This window comes from Lipotes vexillifer, unplaced genomic scaffold, assembly GCF_000442215.2.
Source record: "Lipotes vexillifer unplaced genomic scaffold, Lipotes_vexillifer_v1.1 scaffold297, whole genome shotgun sequence".
Taxonomy (NCBI): domain Eukaryota; kingdom Metazoa; phylum Chordata; class Mammalia; order Artiodactyla; family Lipotidae; genus Lipotes; species Lipotes vexillifer.
Genome location: NW_006772098.1, coordinates 1,340,839 through 1,362,949, shown reverse-complemented (window position 1 = coordinate 1,362,949; position 22,111 = coordinate 1,340,839). Strand labels below are relative to the sequence as shown.

At 37.6% G+C, this 22,111-nt stretch overlaps 1 protein-coding gene across 1 annotated transcript in view; it reads left to right on the top strand.

The window, feature by feature from the left end:
- Positions 1-22,111, top strand: part of MALRD1 (MAM and LDL receptor class A domain containing 1) — a 608,458-nt gene that overhangs the window by 31,673 nt on the left and 554,674 nt on the right. Inside the window, exon 5 of the mRNA XM_007447298.1 lies at positions 12,992-13,088. Coding sequence (XP_007447360.1) covers positions 12,992-13,088 — 97 coding nt within the window. The remainder of the gene's footprint in view (positions 1-12,991; positions 13,089-22,111) is intronic.

Below are 22,111 nucleotides of genomic sequence, written 5' to 3'. Positions count from 1 at the left end.
GCTGTGTAATTCTCTGTCTTCTCATTTTGCTTAACTTACTGTGTTTGGGGTCTCCTTTTCACAGGCTGCAGGTTCATTTTTCCTGTTGTTTTTGGTGCCTTCCCCCAGTGGGTAATGTTGGTTCAGTGGGTTTTGTAGGCTTCCTGATGCAGGGGACTGGTGCCTGTGTTCTGATGGAAGAGGCTGGTTCTTGTTTTTCTGGTGGGCAGGTCCACGTCTGGTGGTGTGTTTTGGGGTGTCTGTGAACTTATTATGATTTTAGGCAGCATCTCTGCTAATTGGTGTGTTTGTGTTCCTGTCTTGCTCGTTATTTGGCATAGGTAGTCCAGCACTGTAGCTTGCTGGTCGTTGAGTGGAGCTGGGTTTTCACATTGAGACAGAGATCTCTGAGAGAGCTTTTGTCATTTGATACTACGTGTGGCCGGGAGGTCTCTGGTGGACCAGTGTCCTGAAGTTGTCTCTCCCACCTCAGAGGCTCAGGCCTGACCCCCAGCTGGAGCACCAACGCTGTGTCAGCCGCACAGCTCAGAAGAAAAGGGAGAAAAAGAAAGAAAGAAAGAAAGAAAGAAAGAAAGAAAAATAAAATAGAGTTATTAAAATAAAATATAAAAATATATTATTAAAAATGAAAAATTTAAAAGGAATAAAAAGAAAGAAAGAAGAGAGCAACCAAACTAAAAACAAATCCACCAATGATAAGAAGCACTAAAAACTATACTAAAAAACAAAAAACAAAAAATGGACAGACAGATCCCCAGGAAAAATGGTAAAAGCAAAGCTATACAGACAAAATCACATGAAGAAGCATCCACACACACACTCACAAAAGGGGAAAAAAGGAAAAAAATATATATGAAAAAGAGGAGAGCAACCAAATTAATAAACGTACCAGTGATAATAAGCTCTAAATACTAAACTAAGATAAACATAAAACCAGAAACAATTAGATGCAGAAAGCAAACCCCAAGTCAACAGTTGCTCCCAAAGCCCATCAGCTCAGTTTTGGGGTGATTTGTTGTCTATTCAGTTATTCCACAGATGCAGGGTACATCAGTTTGATTGTGGAGATTTAATCCACTGCTCCTGAGGCTGCACAGAGAGATTTCTCTTTCTCTTCTTTTTTCGCACAGCTCCTGGGGTTCAGCTTTGGATTTGGACCCGCCTCTTTGTGTAGGTCACCTGAGGGCTTCTGTTCCCACCGGGACATTACGGGGTTAAAATAGCAGCTGATTCGGGGGCTCTGGCTCACTCAGGCCAGGGGGAGGGAGTGGTACGGGATGCAGGGCGAGCCTATGGTGGCAGAGGCTGGCGTGATGTTGCAATAGTCTGAGGCATGCTGTGTGTTCCCCTGGGGAAGTTGTCCCTGGATCATGGGACCTTAGCAGTGGCAGGTTGCACAGCCTCCCGGGAGGGGAGGTGTGGATAGTGTGACCTGTGCTTGCACATAGGCTTCTTGGTGGCTGCAGCAGCAGCCTTAGCATTTCATGTCTGTCTCTGGTGTCCACGCTGATAGCTGTGGCTCGTGCCCATCTCTGGAGCTCATTTAGGTGGTGCTCTGAATCCCCTGTCCTCGCACACCCTGGAACAATGGTCTTTTGCCCCTTAGGCAGGTCCAGACTTTTCTTGGACTACCTCCCAGGTAGCTGTGGCACACTAGCTCCCTTCAGGCTGTGTTCTCGCAGCCAACCCAAGTCCTCTCCCTGGAATCTGATCTCCGAAGCCTGAGCCTCAGCTCCCAGCCCCCGCCTGCCCCGGTGGGTGAGCAGAGAAGCCCCTCAGGCTGGTGAGTGCTGGTCAGCAGTGATCCTCTGTGCGGGAATGTCTTCACTTTGCCCTCTGCACCCCTGTTGCTGCGCTGTCCTCCGCGGCTCCGAAGCTCCCCCCCTGCCCAACCCCCATCTCCTCCAGTGAAGGGGCTTCCTAGTGTGTGGAAACTTTTCCTCCTTCCCAGCTCCCTCCCAGAGATGCAGGTTCCATCCCTGTTCTTTTGTCTCTGTTTTTTTCATTTTTATTTTGCCCTACCCAGCTACATAGGGAGTTTCTTGCCTTTTGGGAGCCTGAGGTCTTCTGCCAGCTTTCAGTATGTGTTCTGTAGGAACTGTTCCTCGTGTAGATGTATTTTTGATGTATTTGTGGGGAGGTAGGTGATCTCCATGTCTTACTCCTTTGCCATCTTGAAGCTATCTTTCCAAATTTGCTTTTTAAACCTGGTTTGTGAGCCAAATTAACCCAAGTAGGTTCCTTTTAGCATCTATTATTAGAATAGTATAATAATTTTGATACAGAATAGAAAATCATTTGATATTTGATGGATTTAGCACTTGCCTGAATATAGAGATTGAATTGGATTGAATTTTGAGTGGCGCAGAGGGAAGATGGGAGAATGAGTAGGACCTCTATTATAAAAATTGAATAATAAACTATAAGAATGGCACATTTTCTTAATTGATCTGTCATAAAATCACTGAAGTTTGGAATTTTCAGAGTTTTGTAAAACTAAATGGGGTTCCAAAGAAGATGAAAGAAAATCACTTAGTAGGCAGTTAAGTGACTCCTCGATGATAGGACTTAAGGAGAACAGAACTGTGTAGTGGGAAACATAATTCTGTCTTTTGAGGCATTGTACTCTCTTGAAATCCAATATGATTGGTGTATATGGGGGTGGGAGGTGGTATTTTAAGCCATCAGGCATTTAAGTCCTCCTGTGAGGGATTGATCAGGCATGGGGCCGAGACACCCTGTGTCCCTGCCTTTAGTGGTGAGTGCTGTGCAGAATGAGAACCCCAGCCACCAATAATGCATCCAATTTGTTGTGGATGTTCAGGTGTCATTAATTACTATAGAGAAGTTTCTAGTTTATAAATTTTTTTTACATCCCTGTGTCTCTCTTTTTTCAATAACAACAAGAGCAACAAAACAGAGCCAGGAGTGCCTTTGAAGGGACTGAGTCACATTGACTAGATGCTGAAGGATGAGCTTGCTAAAGTCCCTCTGCATGCTTGTCTAAACTTTAAGGACTGAGATGGGACTCTTGTCTATGTATAAACTTCATCAGTATTTATACATCTTTTCCAACTTTGAAACAGAGTGGATGGTAAAAGAGTCTTAAGCTGTCTTTGTCACGCATTGTGCCTTCTTATATTTAACTGTCAGTGTCTTTCAGTCAAGGTTTTTATTAGTAGCACAATGGAGATTTGATGCTGGGCAGAGGAGAAACTTGCTGCTTGTAGGTTAAACCTTTTAAAATAACTCCTTTGCTTTTCTCAGCTCTCTATTCCCGAGTAGCATACTTTGGGTGTTGATGATTAAATATGTGTAGTAGATGAACGTAAAAGTTAAAATTCCCAAATATATTATCTCTAGGGCATTTCAGCAGAGGCAGCGAGGTTATCCACCTGCACACTTGAAAATGCAGCAGTATCTTCAACCAAAGCAGATGCACGTGTAGCATATTAATTTGTTTCTCAAAATACTTTATTGCTGACATGAAAACAGTGCTTCTACCTTAAAGGCTTTGTAAAAAATTAGGAACCCTGTGACTCTCTTGGGATCCTTTGGCTACACCAATCTTTAAGACTGCAGGTATGTTTTAGTTCTATCCCGTCAGCAAGTGAACAGATGTTCATTTGCTTTTGTTGAGCTGGGCCACAGAGATGTGCTGTACTTGGAATATTGCCTGCCACCATGTAGTAGCTCTTTCCTAAAAAGCTTTAGCAAGAGGCTTATTTGAGGGCATTTTGTAATCAGCGTCTCCAGGTAATATCTGCTGCCTCATCAGTTTACGGGCCTCCGAGAATTATTCTGTGTTTTGCAATTTCTCCTCCATTCTGCCTTCTGATAGTTTTAAAGCCGTTTATGCTTCCTTTAGAAATACCCAAATAGTAGATTTTAATCCCAGCTGGACCCTGGCTTAGTGTGGGTTTCTGAGAAAGCCTCTGGATCTGGCTCCTGTGTGTGGGCTTTGTCACCTTCATCTGTAAAGGACTAGGTCCATTTCTTAATAAACCTGAATCATATGTTAATTTCTGAGGGGATAAACAAGGAATGGTGTTTACACATTTAGTCCACAAAGATGACAGTATTTCACAAAGTTTCTGAAGATGTTTAAGGAATAGCATCTAGCATTGATTGATCACTTACTATGTGTAAAGCACTGCATTTGGTCCTTCATGTATATTATCTTACTGACCCTTCACTGCAGTCCTCTGAACTATAATTTACCCCACTGTTCACATTTGCATTATGAGCTTTAGAGAATGAAATAACCTACCAAATCCCATACAAGATTAGAACCTAGGATAGTTTGATTTCAGATCTCAATCATTTAGTCACTGAGCCATGATAATTTTGTATCATGTTAAAGCAGTATAAGGATTTATAAAATATAGAAAAAAAATTCCAACCTCTAGATTTGGTCAGATCTAATGTGACTCATTAAATATTCTTTTGTCTGCTGTGTTAGATGAAACATTACTATGCATTGCATGGTGCTGATTAACTGCAATCACATTTCTCAAAATTGCAGATACAAGCAATTAATTATACTATTGTCTTCAAATATTCATAGAAGCAAAGAATACAGGCTAAGTGTACAGCAAAAATTTAGTCTCAAATTCAAGTGAAAAATTCCCTCATCCATGTTTTTTTCTGGTTCTTGAAAGGAGCTCACCTGTTGGTTTTATGGGTGGGAAGGAATGAATACTGTGTTACTAATTATATCACCGACTATGGTTTTCAAGTTGAATGTCTGGATTCTTGAGAAGTCAGTGCCTGAATTTTAAAAAGATACTGAAGCATTTTTAATATGCTACTATCTACTTGTTATTTCTTTGATATTCCATTTAGAAATGCCAGAGAGTTCTCACCACTCTCCTATTCAGAAACAATAGGCTTTATTAATATGAACAAAAGATGTTACTACTAATAATAAACTATTAACTTAATGTTACTCTCAAACTTTTCAAAATCATAATATGAGAGACATTTTATCTTTTAATTCAAGAATACTTACGGTGTGAACACATGATGGGGAAAAGATTACTGTCATCTTTTTGTGTTTCACGTGTTTACTGTCACCTTTTTGTGTTTCACGTGTTTACTTGAGAAATAATATTGAATAATATTATTGAATGTGTACTACTAATTAAGAAAACTTTCACACGGTAAATATAACTACAAGGGTTTCTGTTCGTATAGTTACTAGTGTAATCCATTTATGTCCATTATTCACCTACAATCAAAGTTTCCTCTAAGATTTAAATCAAGTGTTCTGAGCCCTAAGCTTCACTTCAAAAGCCATCTTCTCTTAAAATGTTTGGTGTGAAAGGAATTTGTCTCATGTTTGTTGTTTGTTTATTTTATTATTTTTTAAAACATCTTTATTGGAGTATAATTGCTTTACAGTGGTGTGTTAGTTTCTGCTTTATAACAAAGTGAATCAGCTATACATATACACATATCCCCATATCTCCTCCCTCCCATCCTCCCTATCCCACCACTCTAGGTGGTCACAAAGCACCAAGCTGATCTCCCTGTGCTATGCAGCTGCTTCGCACTGTCTATCTGTCTTACATTTGGTAGTGTATAAATGTCCATGACACTTTCTCACTTCATCCCAGCTTACCCTTACCCCTCCCCGTGTCTTCAAGTCCATTCTCTACGTCTGCATCTATATTCCTGTCCTGCCCCTAGGTCCTTCAGAACCATTTTTTTTTTAGATTCCATATATATGTGTTAGCATACAATATTTATTTTTCTCTTTCTGACTTACTTCACTCTGTATGATGGACACTAGGTCCATCCACCTCACTACAAATAAATCAATTTCATTTCTTTTATGGCTGAGTAATGTTCCATTGTATATATGTGCCACATCTTCTTTATTCATTCATCAGTCGATGGACACGTAGGTTGCTTCCATGTTCTGGCTATTGTAAATAGTGCTGCAATGAACATTGTGGTACGTGACTCTTTTTGATTTATGGTTTTCTCAGGGTATATGCCCAGTAGTGAGATTGCTGGGTCATATGGTATTTCTATTTTTAGTTTTTAAAGGACTCTCCATACAGTTCTCCATAGTGGCTGTATCAATTTACATTCCCATCAGCAGTTCAAGAGGGTTCCCTTTTCTCCACACCCTCTCCAACATTTATTGTTTCTAGATTTTTTATTTTATTTTTTAAATTTTATTTATTTATTTATTTATTTGCGGTACGCGGGCCTGTCACTGTTGTGGCCTCTCCCCTTGCGGAGCACAGGCTCCGGACGCACAGGCTCAGCGGCCATGGCTCACAGGCCCAGCCGCTCCGCGGCATGTGGGATCTTCCCAGACCGGGGCACGATCCTGTGTCCCCTGCATCAGCAGGTGGACTCTCAACCACTGCGCCATCAGGGAAGCCCTCTAGATTTTTTAATGATGCCCATTCTGACTGGTGTGAGGTGATACCTCATTGTAGTTTTGATTTGCATTTCTCTAATGATTAATGATGGTGAGCATCCTTTCATGTTTGTTGCCAATCTGTATATCTTCTTTGGAGAAGTGTCTATTTAGGTCTTCTGCCCATTTTTGGACCGGATGGTTTTTTAGATATTGAGCTGCATGAGCTGCTTATGTATTTTGGAGATTAATCCTTTGTCAGTTGCTTCATTTGCAAATGTTTTCTCCCATTCTGAGCGTTCTCTTTTCGTCTTGTTTATGGTTTCCTTTGCTGTGCAAAAGCTTTTACGTTTAATTAGGTCCCATTTGTTTATTTTTGATTTTATTTCCTTTTCTCTAGGAGGTGGGTCAAGAAGGATATTGCTGTGATTTATGTCACAGAGTGGTCTATGTTTTCCTCTAAGAGTTTTATAGTGTCTGGCCTTACATTTAGGTCTTTAATCCATTTTGAATTTATTTTTGTGTATGGTGTTAGGGAGTCTTCCAATTTCATTCTTTTACATGTAGCTGTCCAGTTTTCCCAGCACCACTTATTAAAGAGGCTGCCTTTTCTCCATTTTATATTCTTGCCTCCTTTATCAAGAATATGGTGATCATATGTGCATGGGTTTACCTGTGGGCTTTCTATCCTGTTCCATTGATCTATATTTCTGTTTTTGTGCCAGTACCATACTGTCTTTATTACTGTAGCTGTGTAGCATAGTCTGAAGTCTGGGAGCCTCATTCTTCCAGCTCCGTTTTTCTTCCTCAAGATTGCTTTGGCTCTTTGGGGTCTTTTGTGTTTCCATACAAATTTTAAGATATTTTGTCTTAGTTCCATGAAAAATGCCATTGGTAGTTTGATAGGGATTGCATTGAATCAGTAGATTGCTTTGGGTAGTATAGTCATTTTCACAGTATTGATTCTTCCAGTCCAAGGTCATGGTATATCTCTCCATCTGTTTGTATCATCTTTACTTTCTTTCATCAGTGTCTTATAGTTTTCTGAATACTGGTCTTTTGTCTCCTTAGGTAGGTTTATTCCTAGGTATTTTGTTATTTTTATTGCAATGGTAAATGTGTTTCCTTAATTTCACTTTCAGATTTTTCATCATTAGTGTATAGGAATGCAAGAGATTTCTGTGCATTAATTTTGCATCCTGATACTTTACCAAATTCATTGATTAGCTCTAGTAGTTTTCTGGTAGCATCTTTAGGATTCTCTATGTATAGTATCATGTCATTTGCAAACAAGGCAGATTTACTTCTTCTTTTCCTATTTAGATTCCTTTTATTTCTTTTTCTTCTCTGGTTGCTGTGGCTAAAACTTCCAAAACTATGTTGAATAATAGTGGTGAGAGTGGACAACCTTGTCTTGTTCCTTATCTTAGAGGAAATGCTTTCAGTTTTTCACCATTGAGAATGAAGTTGGCTGTGGGTTTTTCATATATGGACTTTATTATGTTGAGGTAAGTTCCCTCTTTAACTACTTTCTGTAAGGTTTTTATCATAAATGGCTGTTGAATTTTGTTGAAAGCTTTTTTTCATCTGTTGAGATGATCACATGGTTTTTCTCCTTCAATTTGTTTATATGGTGTATCACATTGCTTGATTTGCATATATTGAAGAATCCTTGCATTCCTGGGATAAACCCCACTTGATCATTGTGTATGATCCTTTTAATGTGTTGTTGGATTCTGTTTCATAGTATTTTGTTGAGGATTTTTGCATCTATGTTCATGAGTGCTATTGGCCTGTAGTTTTCTTTCTCTGTGACATCTTTGTTTTGGTTATCAGTGTGATGGTGGCTTCATAGAATGAGTTGGGGAGTGTTTCTCCCTCTGCTATATTTTGGATGAGTTTGAGAATAGGTGTTAGCTCTTCTCTAAATGTTTGATAGAATTCACCTGTGAAGCCATTTGGTCCTGGGCTTTTGTTTGTTGGAAGATTTTGAATCATAGTTTCAATTTCAGTGTTTGTGATTGGTCTGTTTATATTTTCTGTTTCTTCCTGGTTCAGTCTCTGGAGGTTGTGCTTTTCTAAGAATTTGTCCATTTCTTCCAGGTTGTCCATTTTATTGGCATATTGTTGCTTGTAGTAATCTCTCATGATCCTTTGTATTTCTTCGTTGTCAGTTGTTGCTTCTCCTTTTTCATTTCTAATTCTATTGATTTGAGTCTTCCACCTTTTTTTCTTGGTGAGTCTGGCTAATGGTTTATTAATTTTGTTTATCTTCTCAAAGAACCATCTTTTAGTTTTACTGATCTTTTCTTTTGTTTCCTTCTTTTTCATTTATTTCTGATCTGTTCTTTATGATTGCTTTCCTTCTGCTAACTTTGAGGGTTTTTTGTTCTTCTTTCTCTGATTGCTTTAGGTGTAAGTTTAGGTTGTTTATTCGAGATGTTTCTTGTTTCTTGAGGTAGGATTGTATTGCTGTAAAATTTGCTCTTAGAATTGCTTTTGCTGCATCCCATAGGTTTTGGATCATTGTGTTTTCATTGTCATTTGTCTCCAGGTATTTTTTGATTTCCTCTTTGATTTTTTCAGTGATCTCTTGGTTATTTAGTAGTGTATTGTTTAGCCTTCATGTGTTTGTATTTTTTACAGATTTTTTCCTGTAATTGATATCAAGTCTTATAGTGTTGTGGTTGGAAAAGATACTTGATATGATTTCAATTTTCTTAAATTTACCAAGGTTTGACTTGGGACCTAAGATATGATCTGTCCTGGAGAAAGTTCCATGAGCGTTTGAGTAGAAAGTGTATTCTGTTGTTTTTGGATGGAATGTCCTATAAATATCAATGAAGTCCTTCTTGTTTAATGTATCATTTAAAGTTTGTGTTTCCTTATTTATTTTCATTTTGGATGATCTGTCCATTGGTGAAAGTGGGGTGTTAAAGTCCCCTACTAAGATTATGTTACTGTCGATTTCCCCTTTTATGGCTGTTAGCATTTGCCTTATGTATGGAGGTGCTCCTATGTTGGGTGCATAAATATTTACAATTGTTGTATCTTTTTCTTAGATTGATCCCTTGATCATTATTTAGTGTCCTTCTTTGTCTCTTGTAATAGTCTTTATTTTAAAGTCTGTTTTGTCTGATATGAGAATTGCTACTCCAGCTTTCTTCTGATTTCCATTTGCATGGAATATCTTTCTCCTCTCCTCACTTTCAGTCTGTATGTGTCCTAGGTCTGAAGTAGGTCTCTTGTAGACCACATATAACAAAAAACAGGTTTTGTTTTTGTATCCATTCAGCCAGTCTATGCTTTTTGGTTGGAGCATTTAATCCATTTACATTTAAGGTAGTTATTGATATGTATGTCCCTATTACCATTTTCTTAATTATTTTGGGTTAGTTATTGTATGTCTTGTCCTTCTGTTGTGTTTTCTGCCTATAAAAATTCCTCTAGCATTTGTTGTAAGGCTGGTGGTGCTGAATTATCTTAGCTTTTGCTTGTCTCTAAAGATTTTAATTTTTCCTTTGAATCTGAATGATATCCTTGCTGGGTAAGAGTAGTCTTGGTTGTAGGTTTTTCCCTTTCATCACTTTAAATATGTCCTGCCACTCCCTTCTGGCTTGCAGAGTTTCTGCTGAAAGATCAGCTGTTAACCTTATGGGGATTCCCTTGTATGTTATTCCTTGCTTTTTCCTTGCTGCTTTTAATATTTTTTCTTTGTATTAATTTTTTGATAGTTTGATTAATATGTGTCTTGGCGTGTTTCTCCTTGGATTTATCCTGTATGAGATTCTGTGCTTCCTGGACTTGATTGACTATTTCCTTACCCATATCAGGGAATTTTCAACTATAATCTCTTCGAATTTTTTTTTCAGTCCGTTTCTTTATCTCTTCTTCTTGGACCCCTATAATTCGAATGTTGGTGCATTTCATGTTGTCCCAGAGGTGTCTGTGTCTCATGTTTATTTTTGCATTGGTGCAGGCCATACCTGACTTTTGTGATGTTGCCAAACTCCTAACTCCATTATCTGTGTTGTGATCTGCTTTTATTTTGCTACTTTGCTATTCTTTGTTTTTTTGGCCATGCCCCGCGGCATGGGGATCTTAGTTTCCTGACCAGGGATCGAACCCTTGCCCCCCTGCAGTGGAAACACAGAGTCCTAACCACTGGACCACCAGGAAATTCCCTTATCTTTTCTTTATTTCACCTAACACAGAAAAAGTGAGGTGGGGATGTTTGGAAAACCCTATTTGACAAAGTTTTGGAGAAAACAAAGAATGTTAATCACTTTTCTTAGAAACATAACTACCATATTACAAACACAGCTTCTGAATATAGGGCCTCTCTTTGTAGAAAATTATCATGGGGTTCCACTTTGTTTAGCTCTTTCAACCTATCCCTCTTTGCAGGATCCTAACCAAAATCCCTGGTAAATCTTTTTGTTAAATACGTTTAACTGGTATATCTCATTGTGCCTGGTGGGTCTTCTGTTTCATAGCCACACAGGTCCATTAGTAATTTCCCTACGGTTAGAGAAATTGTTCTTTACCTAAGGAAAACGTTTCCTCTTTCTGTGCCAGTGGGCTCAAAAGGCAGCCGATTTTCATACTAACATTTCTTCAGTTGAATTGAATAAATACATATTGCAAACTCTGGTGAGGAGAGGATTGAAGGTAAGAAGGTAATTTAAAATCTACTTCATTAGATCAGGTGTGAAGATATACAAGTGGCAACAGGGATGGAAAGGAGGGGGTGTTAATAGGTCCTGACTGATTGGACATGTGACTGGAGGAAAAAGTCATTCCAAAGGCCATTTTAGAGTTTTGAGCACTGAAGTTTTGAGCAGTCTTCTGAAGTTTTGAGTGTCAGGGGAGAGGTCCAAGTAGAGAAGAAACAACGTTATGAATCAGAAGTGACTTCATGTCATCGGAGTGAAAATATCCAGCAGGCTATGGAGATGTGGGAGGAGCGCTCAAGAGAGAGGTTGACATTCCTGATGTAAATTTGTCATCAGCCTGGGTGACAGTTAAAACCCTGAGGATGAATGGGTTTTCAGAAAGGGTGTAGAGGAAAAAAGAAGAGACTGGTGATTAGTTAACACTTACTTCCCCTTCTCTCTTTAAATGTGGCTGCTACAGGTATATGCTTAGTTTGGCAAGAACTAGGGAATATATCTATGTGAGAAAGCTTTCAGGAAGAATAAAGTTAATCTGTAGAGAATAGATTTTTTTTTATTGGTAAACACTATTCATCCAATAGCTTAAATATTTTAATAACTATGTTATAATAATAGCTAACACTAATGCCAACTATAGGCCAAGTGCAATTGTACATGTAATAACTCATTGATCCTTACATAAACCTTATCATATAGTAATAACATTATTTTATCAGTATCTTTTTACAAAGAAAACTGAGGCACAGAGATATTAAGTACCTTCTCCAAGGGCTTCTTGCTATGAAGTGGTGTATGTGGGATCTGAATTCAAGGAGTCTGGTTCCAAATATACACTTTAGTCACTGCTATATTGGCCTCATATGAAACTATCCCTATGTAACAAAATTTGATAGACCTTTCCCAGCATGGTCCTGACTTATAATTAGTCACATGGTTATTCTGTTTTATGTGAAGAGGAGATGACTTTCTGAGGGCTATATATTGATGGTTTGCTGGACACATTATGGATGTTTCTTATATTTTTAATAGACTAGTAGATAGCGTCTGGTTCAAGAAGAAATGTATTAGTATATCTTGTACAGAAATAAAAGAGAATGCAGTACAGAAAGAAAAGAGAATGCAGCACAGAAAAATGCAGACCATCTGTTAAGCTAAGAAGCAGTGTGATGTTTTGGCATAATAAAATGTTTATATTATGAACAAGGCTGAGCAATGCACACAAGTTTAATGCATCCATGAATTAAGCCTCACACATCATTGGTATTCAATAGTGAAAGTGGGATAATACTTTCCACCAACACACCAATTTTCTATTGATTTAAGTAATTAGGATTACTTGATCTTTCCAAGTTTCTCAGATTCATTATACCAGAGTATTTCCTGGTGGAGACTGGGCTGGCTTCACATCACAATATAACATTCAGTCATTTTAACAATAAGTCACTGAACAATGATTTCCAGTCAGTGTCCCAAGCTGTGTCTAGATAATGGCAGAAAATGTGCAGGAGGATACCACAAGGACATCCAAGGCAGGACTGTGAGTAAAATTCAGAGAACCAGAGGTGGAAATGGAGCACAGATGAAAAATGCCAAGAATCAAGAGTTCAAGATGGAGCATGGGTACAAGAACTGGTAAATACTAAATAGTATGAATGCATAGGAACCAAACTCAGGAGATGATATGGGGCAGAAACCAGGTGACTGTTGCTTCATTTCACAAACATGTTACCTAACCTAGACATGTGGGATAGAGATGACTGTACATTTCCTTGTTCTTCAAAATGTATGTTTAGATCTCTTTCCACTTGGAATTGGCATGGTCACCCAAGTGCTTCTAGGAAGTGACATGTTTCTTATTTGTAGGCTCTGTGCTATAAGACTGTGAGGTAGTAATGTTCCTTGCTCTTTGTTTTTGTTTTATTTCATTTTTCTTATCCAGGTTGTTTTTGAAGGACAGATGATTTCATCTCATGAACAGGATGAAGTCATAGCTATTGATGATATATCCTTCAGCTCAGGCTGCTTGCCTGCAAATGGTAAGAACTTTTCCTTATTTTGATCCTTATTGTATAATAAATCCAGTGCAGTTTAAATATTGTATAATGACTTTGATCTGCTCTTTATTTTTACTTAATGCTTTAGAGTGAGCTATTTTCCATTGTTCTGATACACTGTGTAACAATGACTAGATTTATGCTAGAGGTGAAGACAGGGTATTTTTCACTGCTGATGCTATAAAGAGCTGAAAGGTGTAATTTAGTCTCAGATTTGGAGCCTTGTAGCAATGTTTACACTGTTTAGTTAAATCTTACCCAGAGAACTCTATGCCTTCTAGGAGATCGGGAGAAAACTGGCCTCAGTAGACTTGAAATTGTCTTCTTGGAGAATCAATTTGACTATGCCACTGAAAGACACAAATGGAGAAATATATTCATTATAATCTATTTTCTATTTAGACTGAAACAACTAGATCAATAAACCACACAGATCTAAAAAGTCATCTGTAGCGGTCCCTTGATTATATTAACTGTATAATATTCAATTCACCAGTCACATTGTTCTCAATAGAAATGTTCAATGTTTAAAATATAAATTGGTAATGATAAAATTAACTTAGTCTAATAAGCAATAGCTCTGCATATTCAGATATATATGATTATAGATATTTGATAGATACTTTTCCTTTTGAAATTTTATTATGATAGAGTAGAATAAAGATAGCTATTTTGTAGAGAAGATTCCCAGTTCTAATTTTGTACAAAGATATGGTAGTTGTGGTAAAAAATATTCCAGTAACAGAAGAAATGGATTGGTCTACCTAAGAGAAATCAAGGAAACTTGATAAAAGGTGTCTGTATTGCGCTTTGATGTTTAAAAAGCACTCCTGCTGTTATGATAAGAGCTTACAGGTATGTGTCTTTTGCCACTCAAACCAAGATAAGGTTTTATAGGAGCTGATGACAGCACCTTCTAAACCCTGGAACACATAAAGGTCTCTTTCATCTTTGTACTGTCAGTTCTCAGTATATGTTAGTAAGAAATCATGATAGGATAGATTGAAACATAGGTAAATTGAAATGGAGAACTTTAAAGGAACAGACTATAACCTCCACCCATTCCTATAAGTAAATAATTTAAGTATAAACATCAGTGCCTTTTCACTAAAAGAAGATAATATTTATTAGATTTATCAGAAGAGAATCGATATACCAGTGTAGAATGCATTGTTAACTCCAGACAAAGCATGATCTGCCATTCAAATGTCCCCTAATAATTCCTCTTCTGTTACCCTGCATGGTTGTTCCTGAGGCCAGAGCACAGCCTGCTTATGCTTGATTTTTAGTGAGACACCCAGTCCCTGACCCTGATCACTTCAGCAGGGTCTTTATATATCTCAGTTTTATAGTTGCTGCAGAAATTGAGGTGTGCCAAACAAAATGATCCCTAATAGTTCTATTTATTGCCCAGTCTGGCTGATTACCCTCAAAGGAGAATAAAGCAGTGAAATCAGCTATTGGCTGGACTTTCTGAACCATCAGGAAGCTAGGAACTGGCTGTTGCCATTGAAACTTTGTTTACATTACAGATTTACACAGGAGAATGCTTGGGTTGTGCTTGGGACTTGAGATGGCTTGTCATAGGACTCTGCTATCAATTCAGACATGAGCTTATTCTTCATCTTTGGCTCTGGGAACCAAAGCCATTTCCCTAATTACCCATGATCCATACACTGGGACAGAGGCCGGTGTAGATGGGCCATAATAATTATTCAGAAGACGAATGCCAGATTTTTAGTAAGCACTTAAAAGAACTCCTTAAAATCACTATAGAAATTTTTTAAAAAAGCAATAGTAGTGGGAGTGAGAGCATCAGAATGTTGGACATTCAAGGCAAAGTTGTGGTCACACAGAAAAATATTGGAGTCTACGATTTCTCAGAATAGTTCTAGATAGTGTTATCACCATATTATTTTGAGGTGGTGTAGAAATAAAGTTTACTGAAGATGAGACATGAACTTTAAAGCTAAATTATTGGGCAGGCCTTTTACATGGATATTAAAGTTATACAAGGTTACAAGGTAAGGGTCTAGAGAAGAAGACTTTGAAATCCAAGACTGAAGTCTTTAGTGAATATGGAAATCAGATCTCCTGCATGGATGACACAGGGCTAAAGTTGGATGTCATGGGCCAGGATGTTTTTACGACATGGAAGAATGAATCATTGTATAGAAGCAACATTGGGGATTTAGAAGGATGGCAATTTTAATTTTAGGCCTTTTGTTTTATGGGGCATTGGAAAGGAAGGTCTCCCCTTGGGAAAGCTACAAAGGAAGTGGTCTCTTTTTGGGGAAAGCCAGCACTCAGGTAAGGTCACAGAGTGTTCTTTGACTCTTTGAAGGTGAGAGTGCAGGGTTTTGTTTTGTTGTTTTTCAAATAGAAGGAGGATTGAGGGCATATTTAAACTTCTGGGAGGAAGACACAGCAGCATGAGAATTATTAATGGAGAAAAAGGATAAAGCATTATGGGATAGGACTGGCATTTGGATGGAGTTCCACTTTGTAAATGGTGAGAATGTGAGAGGTGGTAAAATTAGCATTAAATTTTCAAATGAGACTCTCTAGTCAAGTTCAGGCACCATCATGATAGACTACACCCAGTTAACCATCAGAATCACATAAAAGAGTGGTAGATTCTGGGATTCACTCCAGACCTGCTAGATGGGAATCACTGAGGATGGAGCCTACATTTAAAGTAATGTTCTCAGGAAATTTTTGTGAAGTCAGGCAATCCTGGGTTTAAGAACAGAACTAACCTTTTGGGATCCGCAAGACCTAGTCTCGTGTTGATTACTGCACTTGGCAGTGACTGCCCTGGAGCAGGGTTCTGGATGACTAGAGTCTGTGGTTTCAGTCTCATGCGGTCCTGGTGGTGACAGTCAAGGTAGGGGAAGCAGACAGAGACAACCCAACATCTTCTGGACATCTCCATCAGAAAATCCTACTCCAATGGACAATAGGGTTAGGTATGCATTTGGAAGCAAGAAAGCAGAAAAGTTTGCTTAGATGACTTAATAGAGGATATAGACAGTCATGGTATAGGTTCTTCAGCTCTGATCCTGCTAAATTCAAGGACTAAGGGATTTCCTTTGTATTTCCCTCATGCTTGTCATCTTATGCTCATAGAATAACCTCTCGCATTCAGGGCAGGAAGAAGGAAGGAATGGGAAGGGACGTAGTTTCGGACATGTCATTCATCGGCTAGGTGATTTTCAGGCAGACAACCTTAGTTGCTAGGGAGGCTAAGAAAACTGAAGATTTAGACTTGGCCTCTGTAATAAAGGCAGGCAAGGGGAACAGGTTTATAAGTTGAGGGCGCAAATCTATTTGCTACAGAAATTCAACATCAGTATGTTTAGAATTAAATTCCAATCTTTCAAATTCTGTTCCTTTTCCTGCATTCCCTGTTTTAGTTGTTGGTGTCTATTTGGTCTCACTCAGGAGACAAGGAGCCGTCATTAAATCCTTCTTTCCTTTTCTCATCTCCACATTAATTTGGTTAAAAATGTTATTGAGGGAATGTCCTTATATTTCTCAAATTGTCTCCACTTATTTATTCATTATTATTTATCCAACTCTGATTTTGTTTGCCCCATTTTTTTCTCTTGGATTGTTAAAAATCCCAGTTTCAGTCTATTTCACCCCCCTGTTCACTACTCCCTGCTATCCACCAGATTGTACTTTCTAACATCCAAATGTGACCAATCTCTATTTTGTTTAAATCCATCAGTAACTGTCATTGCCTTCAGAATGGAATTGAAATTTTTTGTCATGAGATAAGCTCACCAGGATCCTGCTCTTAGGCACCAGCCCAACTCCTTCCTTCTTAATTTCCCCAAGAATTCCCATATTCTGGCCAAAAAGAACTACCTGTGAATCCAGCAACACAGTGTTATCTCATTGTTGGGTGTCTTTTCAAACCTTGCTCCCTCTTCTTATTTCATGAAAAAAATTTTTGGCCTGTCCTGCTACTAGGTATCCTTCCAGACTGAGTCAATGTCTCTTTTCTGAGAAGCCTTCTCTTACAGAAAATCCCCCTACACTCCCACTCCCTGTACAAACACACACACACACATACACATACACACACACACACACACACAAAGTGTATTAATTTATCTCTACAGCTAAATGCTGAGTGTCTTGAGGGCAAAGTTAGTAGTGTCTTACTCATTTGTGGATCCCGAATGCAGAGCAAGTACTTAATAAATAATTGAATAAAGAATATGTGCAATTAAACATCAAGTATTTGGGATTTTGTATGAATTCCTCTTCTTTCCTCTAAGCTACAGCACCATTCTATAAAAATCAGGTTTAAATAAAATATCATGGGAATATGTTTAAAGCAGTACTTACACTTATGCTAAGAAATATTATATTATTTTTAGGTTTTTGTTTCAGTATCAAAAATAAAGATATGTCTTCAAACTATATAATGTGATTTTTTATCTGGGATGAATTAATCTGGGCCAAACATTTGCCATATTTTAGTAGAGACATAGTGTTTTTGTCATTTTATAGCTGAAATATAGTACTTGGAAATGAATACTGCTTGGAAGTGAATGCTGTAATATGTCTTTTGGTGGTTATTTTGGTTATAAAAATGGTTCTAAGATATATAGGTTTTCTGACAAGACTTCTTTATTTTCTTATTTCTTCAAACCAGTGTGCTTTCAAAAATTTGTTCTATTTTTTTTTTTTTTTTTGAGACTAGGGAGCAATTCTATTACTGTGTTTTTATTTTCTATGTTCTGATGCTTTGATGTCTGGGGTCTTGCTGACCCTGGAGGGACTGTCTCTTCCAGGGTGAGCCAATTCCTAGAGACAGTAAAATAGCTCACTTTACAGTGTATTTTTCAAATGTAAACCCACCAATCCAGAGCACCCACCCCAGCCACTTCAGGCTTTCACTCTCTGGGTCACTATGTACCTGCCCTAATCACCCCAGGGTCAGTGCATGTTTCCTAAGACCACCATAAAAAAATACCACAGACTGGGTGGCTTAAGCAACAGAAATTTATTTTCTCATGATTCTGGAGGCTGGAAGTCCAAGATCACGGTGTCACCAAGTTTGCTTTCTTTTGAGTCTTCTTTCCTTGCCTGGATGACTCTCTTCTCTCTGGATCTTCAGTCTTCTCTCTGTGTGTGTCGATGTCCTAAATGCCTCTTCTTATAAGGACACCAATCATATTGGATTAGAACCCACCAATATGACCTCATTTTACCTTAATTACCTCTGTATACCTCCAAATATGGTCACATTCTGAGGTGCTGAGGGATTGGACTTGAACATATGAATTGGGAGTGGCGGGTACAGTTCAGCCCATAAGAGCAAGGTACTAAACGACTAGGGACAATCCTGACTGAATAAATGAAATATTGATGGATTTGCAGATCATGGCTCTATGTTTGTCGAATCTCATGGAAATAAATACCCAAAAGTATAATTATACTGTATATAATTTTTAAAAAAGAAATAGTAGCTCTTTACAATTGGAAAAATTCTGATGATGAGTAATCCACCATATAGATTATTAAGTGTAGTATTATCTTTAGGGAAGAAACATAACTGATTCTCTCTACTTACTCTTTACTATAGAAATACAGCTCTCTTTATAAAAGCGCTAGATATAGGTATTTTCGTGGTTTCTGAATATTTTCAAGATGAAAAATAAAACTAAATTCTTTTTATAATATTAAACAAATCTTTTAGATTATTCCCACACTTTCAAACAGTATCTTTCTAATTACTGCCCTTCCCAAGATATGAGTATTCACTGTACATTTATTGAAAGGAAGACCTGTTTAGACTTTATCAAAGTCTAAAAAGACCCAGGTTTGTGACTGACTAAATAAGAATGTGCTTAATCACTGATTCTTAAATAACATTGCTTCTTGAACAAATTACTGTATATTTTTATAAAGATTGCATGTTAGGGCTCATAATCAAATATTATGAATATTCTGTGACTATTTTTAGGTTGGTTTGCCAGGACTTTGCCTTAGTCTCATTTATAAACATTCCAAATACACAAATTATTCCTTAATGAGAACCTGAATAATGCTTATATATTATCCAATTAAATAAGTATTATTTAACTAGTTACCTTTTTTATCTTATTAACTTCTAGCTACCTTTTAAGATCTAATGACTATTCATTGAAATTCATTACTGTTTTAAGAAAACTGATAAAGAAATTGTCAAAAGCCCCTGGAGTCAAAAGTGGATGTCATTTATAACTTTTGCTGCAATAGCCTTGAGGCTTGGACTTTATTCTCTTCCATCTGAGTTATGTGGCCAATTTCACATAACCTGTTTGTACAAGATAAGATTTGAAGGATGGCAGGCTCTACACATGTGGCTTCATTGGTATAGAGACTTTGAAATTGTTGGCAAAGCTTCATCCTGCTGATTGTACATCATTGATGGAGAATTTTAAAATGCCAAACATAATTTTCTACTGCTGGATTGTGGTGCAATATAAAAATGAAAGAGAGAGGGTGTGGGGAGGGAGAGAAAATGAATATGAATATAAATATAGATGACATCTTTAAATAGCTTTGAGCTCTGAAATAGAATGCACTAAAATAAAAAGCTGTCCAGGAGATTAGTTGATTGACAACTTATTAACCCTCACCATATCATTGTTTTTGTGCTTGCAAATTCCAATTTGGGGGACTAAAGGGAGTAGAAGTGGTTGATATTGGTGAAAGATATTTAATAGCAGCTGATACAAGCTGAATATTAAATTCCATGCAATTTATAATTGACTATTTTGCTATTTTTGTTTACAGTACTTTTGTGGTTATTGTATAAATAGTGAAAAATTAAAGATAATATACAACATTTAATTGAACTATGGCAAACATTTAATTATGCAGCTCCAGGGGCTGAAGATTTGTAGCTATTATATGAATCTACAAAAATTACAGTTTTAATTGTTTCATGGTAATTGTTATTGTGCAATCTTAGTTTCATTTATTGCCCACACTCCCTTAATTGCATATGCAGTTTTATTTTCAGTGGATCTTATGTTCAAGAAGCTTTGCATATTCATCATTTGTTAGCTTCCATTATGAGAAACCAGATTATGGATGTTATTCATAAATCATTTTCACAACCAATTGCTTCAATTTTATTTCCAATACAAATGTGAACAATTTATATAGAGTCTGTACTGTTGTAAAAGGTTTCATTGAATTGGTCTTAGGTCATTTATTCATTCATTCATTAAACAGGTATATACTGAACATCTATGTTATGTCAAGAATTTTTCTAGACATGAGGGAGAGGCAGTGAAAAAACAATTGGTAATCCATGAGTTTATGGAATTTATATTTTAGTCAGAAAGAGAAAGAAGCTAAGCAAGTAAATAGAAAAATGTACTTTATGTCAAGTGGTGTTTTGTGCTATGGGTACAATAAAACAGAAAACTGAGATAAGGGTACCACAGGCAAGGGGGAGATAAGTTTTAAATAGAGTGGTCAGGCATGGTCACATGAAGAACGTACTTTCTGAGCAAAAAAAAAAAAGTTGAGAGGTCAAGCCATGTGTATATTGGAAGGAAACCACGTGTCAAGGCGAAGGTCCTGAAGCAAGAGTAAGCCTGGTTTGTAAGAGGAGGATCATGGAAAGGACTTTTGCATGCATTTCGTGTAGGATAGAAGCCCGTGCGATGATTTTGAGCAGAGGAGACATGACCTGACTTGCTGCTTGATTTAGCTTTAATATGTTCTTCTTGTCCTTCTTCCTGTAAATGGATAGTTAAATTACAGGATTTGAGGTCAATCATTTTTCATTCCTAATGAAAACTTTTATAATTACTAATTTCCTTCTAAGTACTGTTTTAGCTATATGACACAAATTTTAGTAAGTTATATTTTCATTCAGATCAAAATACTTGGTTATTTCAAAGTTTTATTTAAACATGTGATATTTAATTACCAAATAAATGTGGATTTCCCAGATTTGTAGTTTAATTTTGTTTTAGTTTGAGGATATTGAAAGATAATAATGGGGCAAGGGCAGCGACAAGGAGGCAAAATAAGAAGTTTTAACTACAATCCAGAAAGAATGATGTTCCCTTAACTGAGAATTGGTAGTAGTAGTGAGTACGTCAATGTAGTGAGATTCCGGATGTGTTTTATAGATCAAGCAAAGATTTGCTGATGGATGGCATGTCCGATGAAAGAAAGAGATGTATTATACATGACTCTACTCTTTTTACCTGAACTAAAAGGATGGAATTGTCATGGACTGAGATGAGAAAAATGTGGGAGGAGAAAGTTTGGGCCGAGAAAATCAGAAAATATGCCTAGTTTCAGACATATTTCTTTTCAAATGCATGTTGGTTATCCAAGTGTAGTGGCCAAGTCAGCAACAGGATATGTCGGAGTCCAGTGAAAGGTCTGGACCTAAAAGTCTGGACCTAAGTTATAGTTCTATGAGTTATTGGCATTGGAAATGTTTTAAAGGCATGAGACTAGGTGATATTAACAAGATTGTGAGAAGAGACGAGATCCAAGGCTAATGTCACCTTGTGTAACATCGACGAGATGAGGGAAAACCAGCCAAGGAGACGAGAATAAAAGCTAGTCATTTAAGACGAAAACCAGGAGAAAATTATGTACCAGGATCCAGTGAAGAAAACATTTCAAGAAAAAGGGAGTGATCAACTATATCAATATTACTGATATGTCAGGTATGTTGGGAAGGAAAAATTAAATATTATTGTAGGTTAACAATGGAGAGGTCAACTTTGATATATGTAGTTTCAGCGCAGTGGTAATAGAGTTCTGATATATGTTACACCAACATGAATAAACCTTGACAACATCTGAGAAGTAAAAAGTCAAACACAAGGGCTTCCCTGGTGGCGCAGTGGTTGAGAGTCCGCCTGCCGATGCAGGGGACACGGGTTCATGCCCCGGTCTGGGAAGATCCCACATGCCGCGGAGCGGCTGGGTCCGTGAGCCATGGCCGCTGGGCCTGCGCGTCCGGA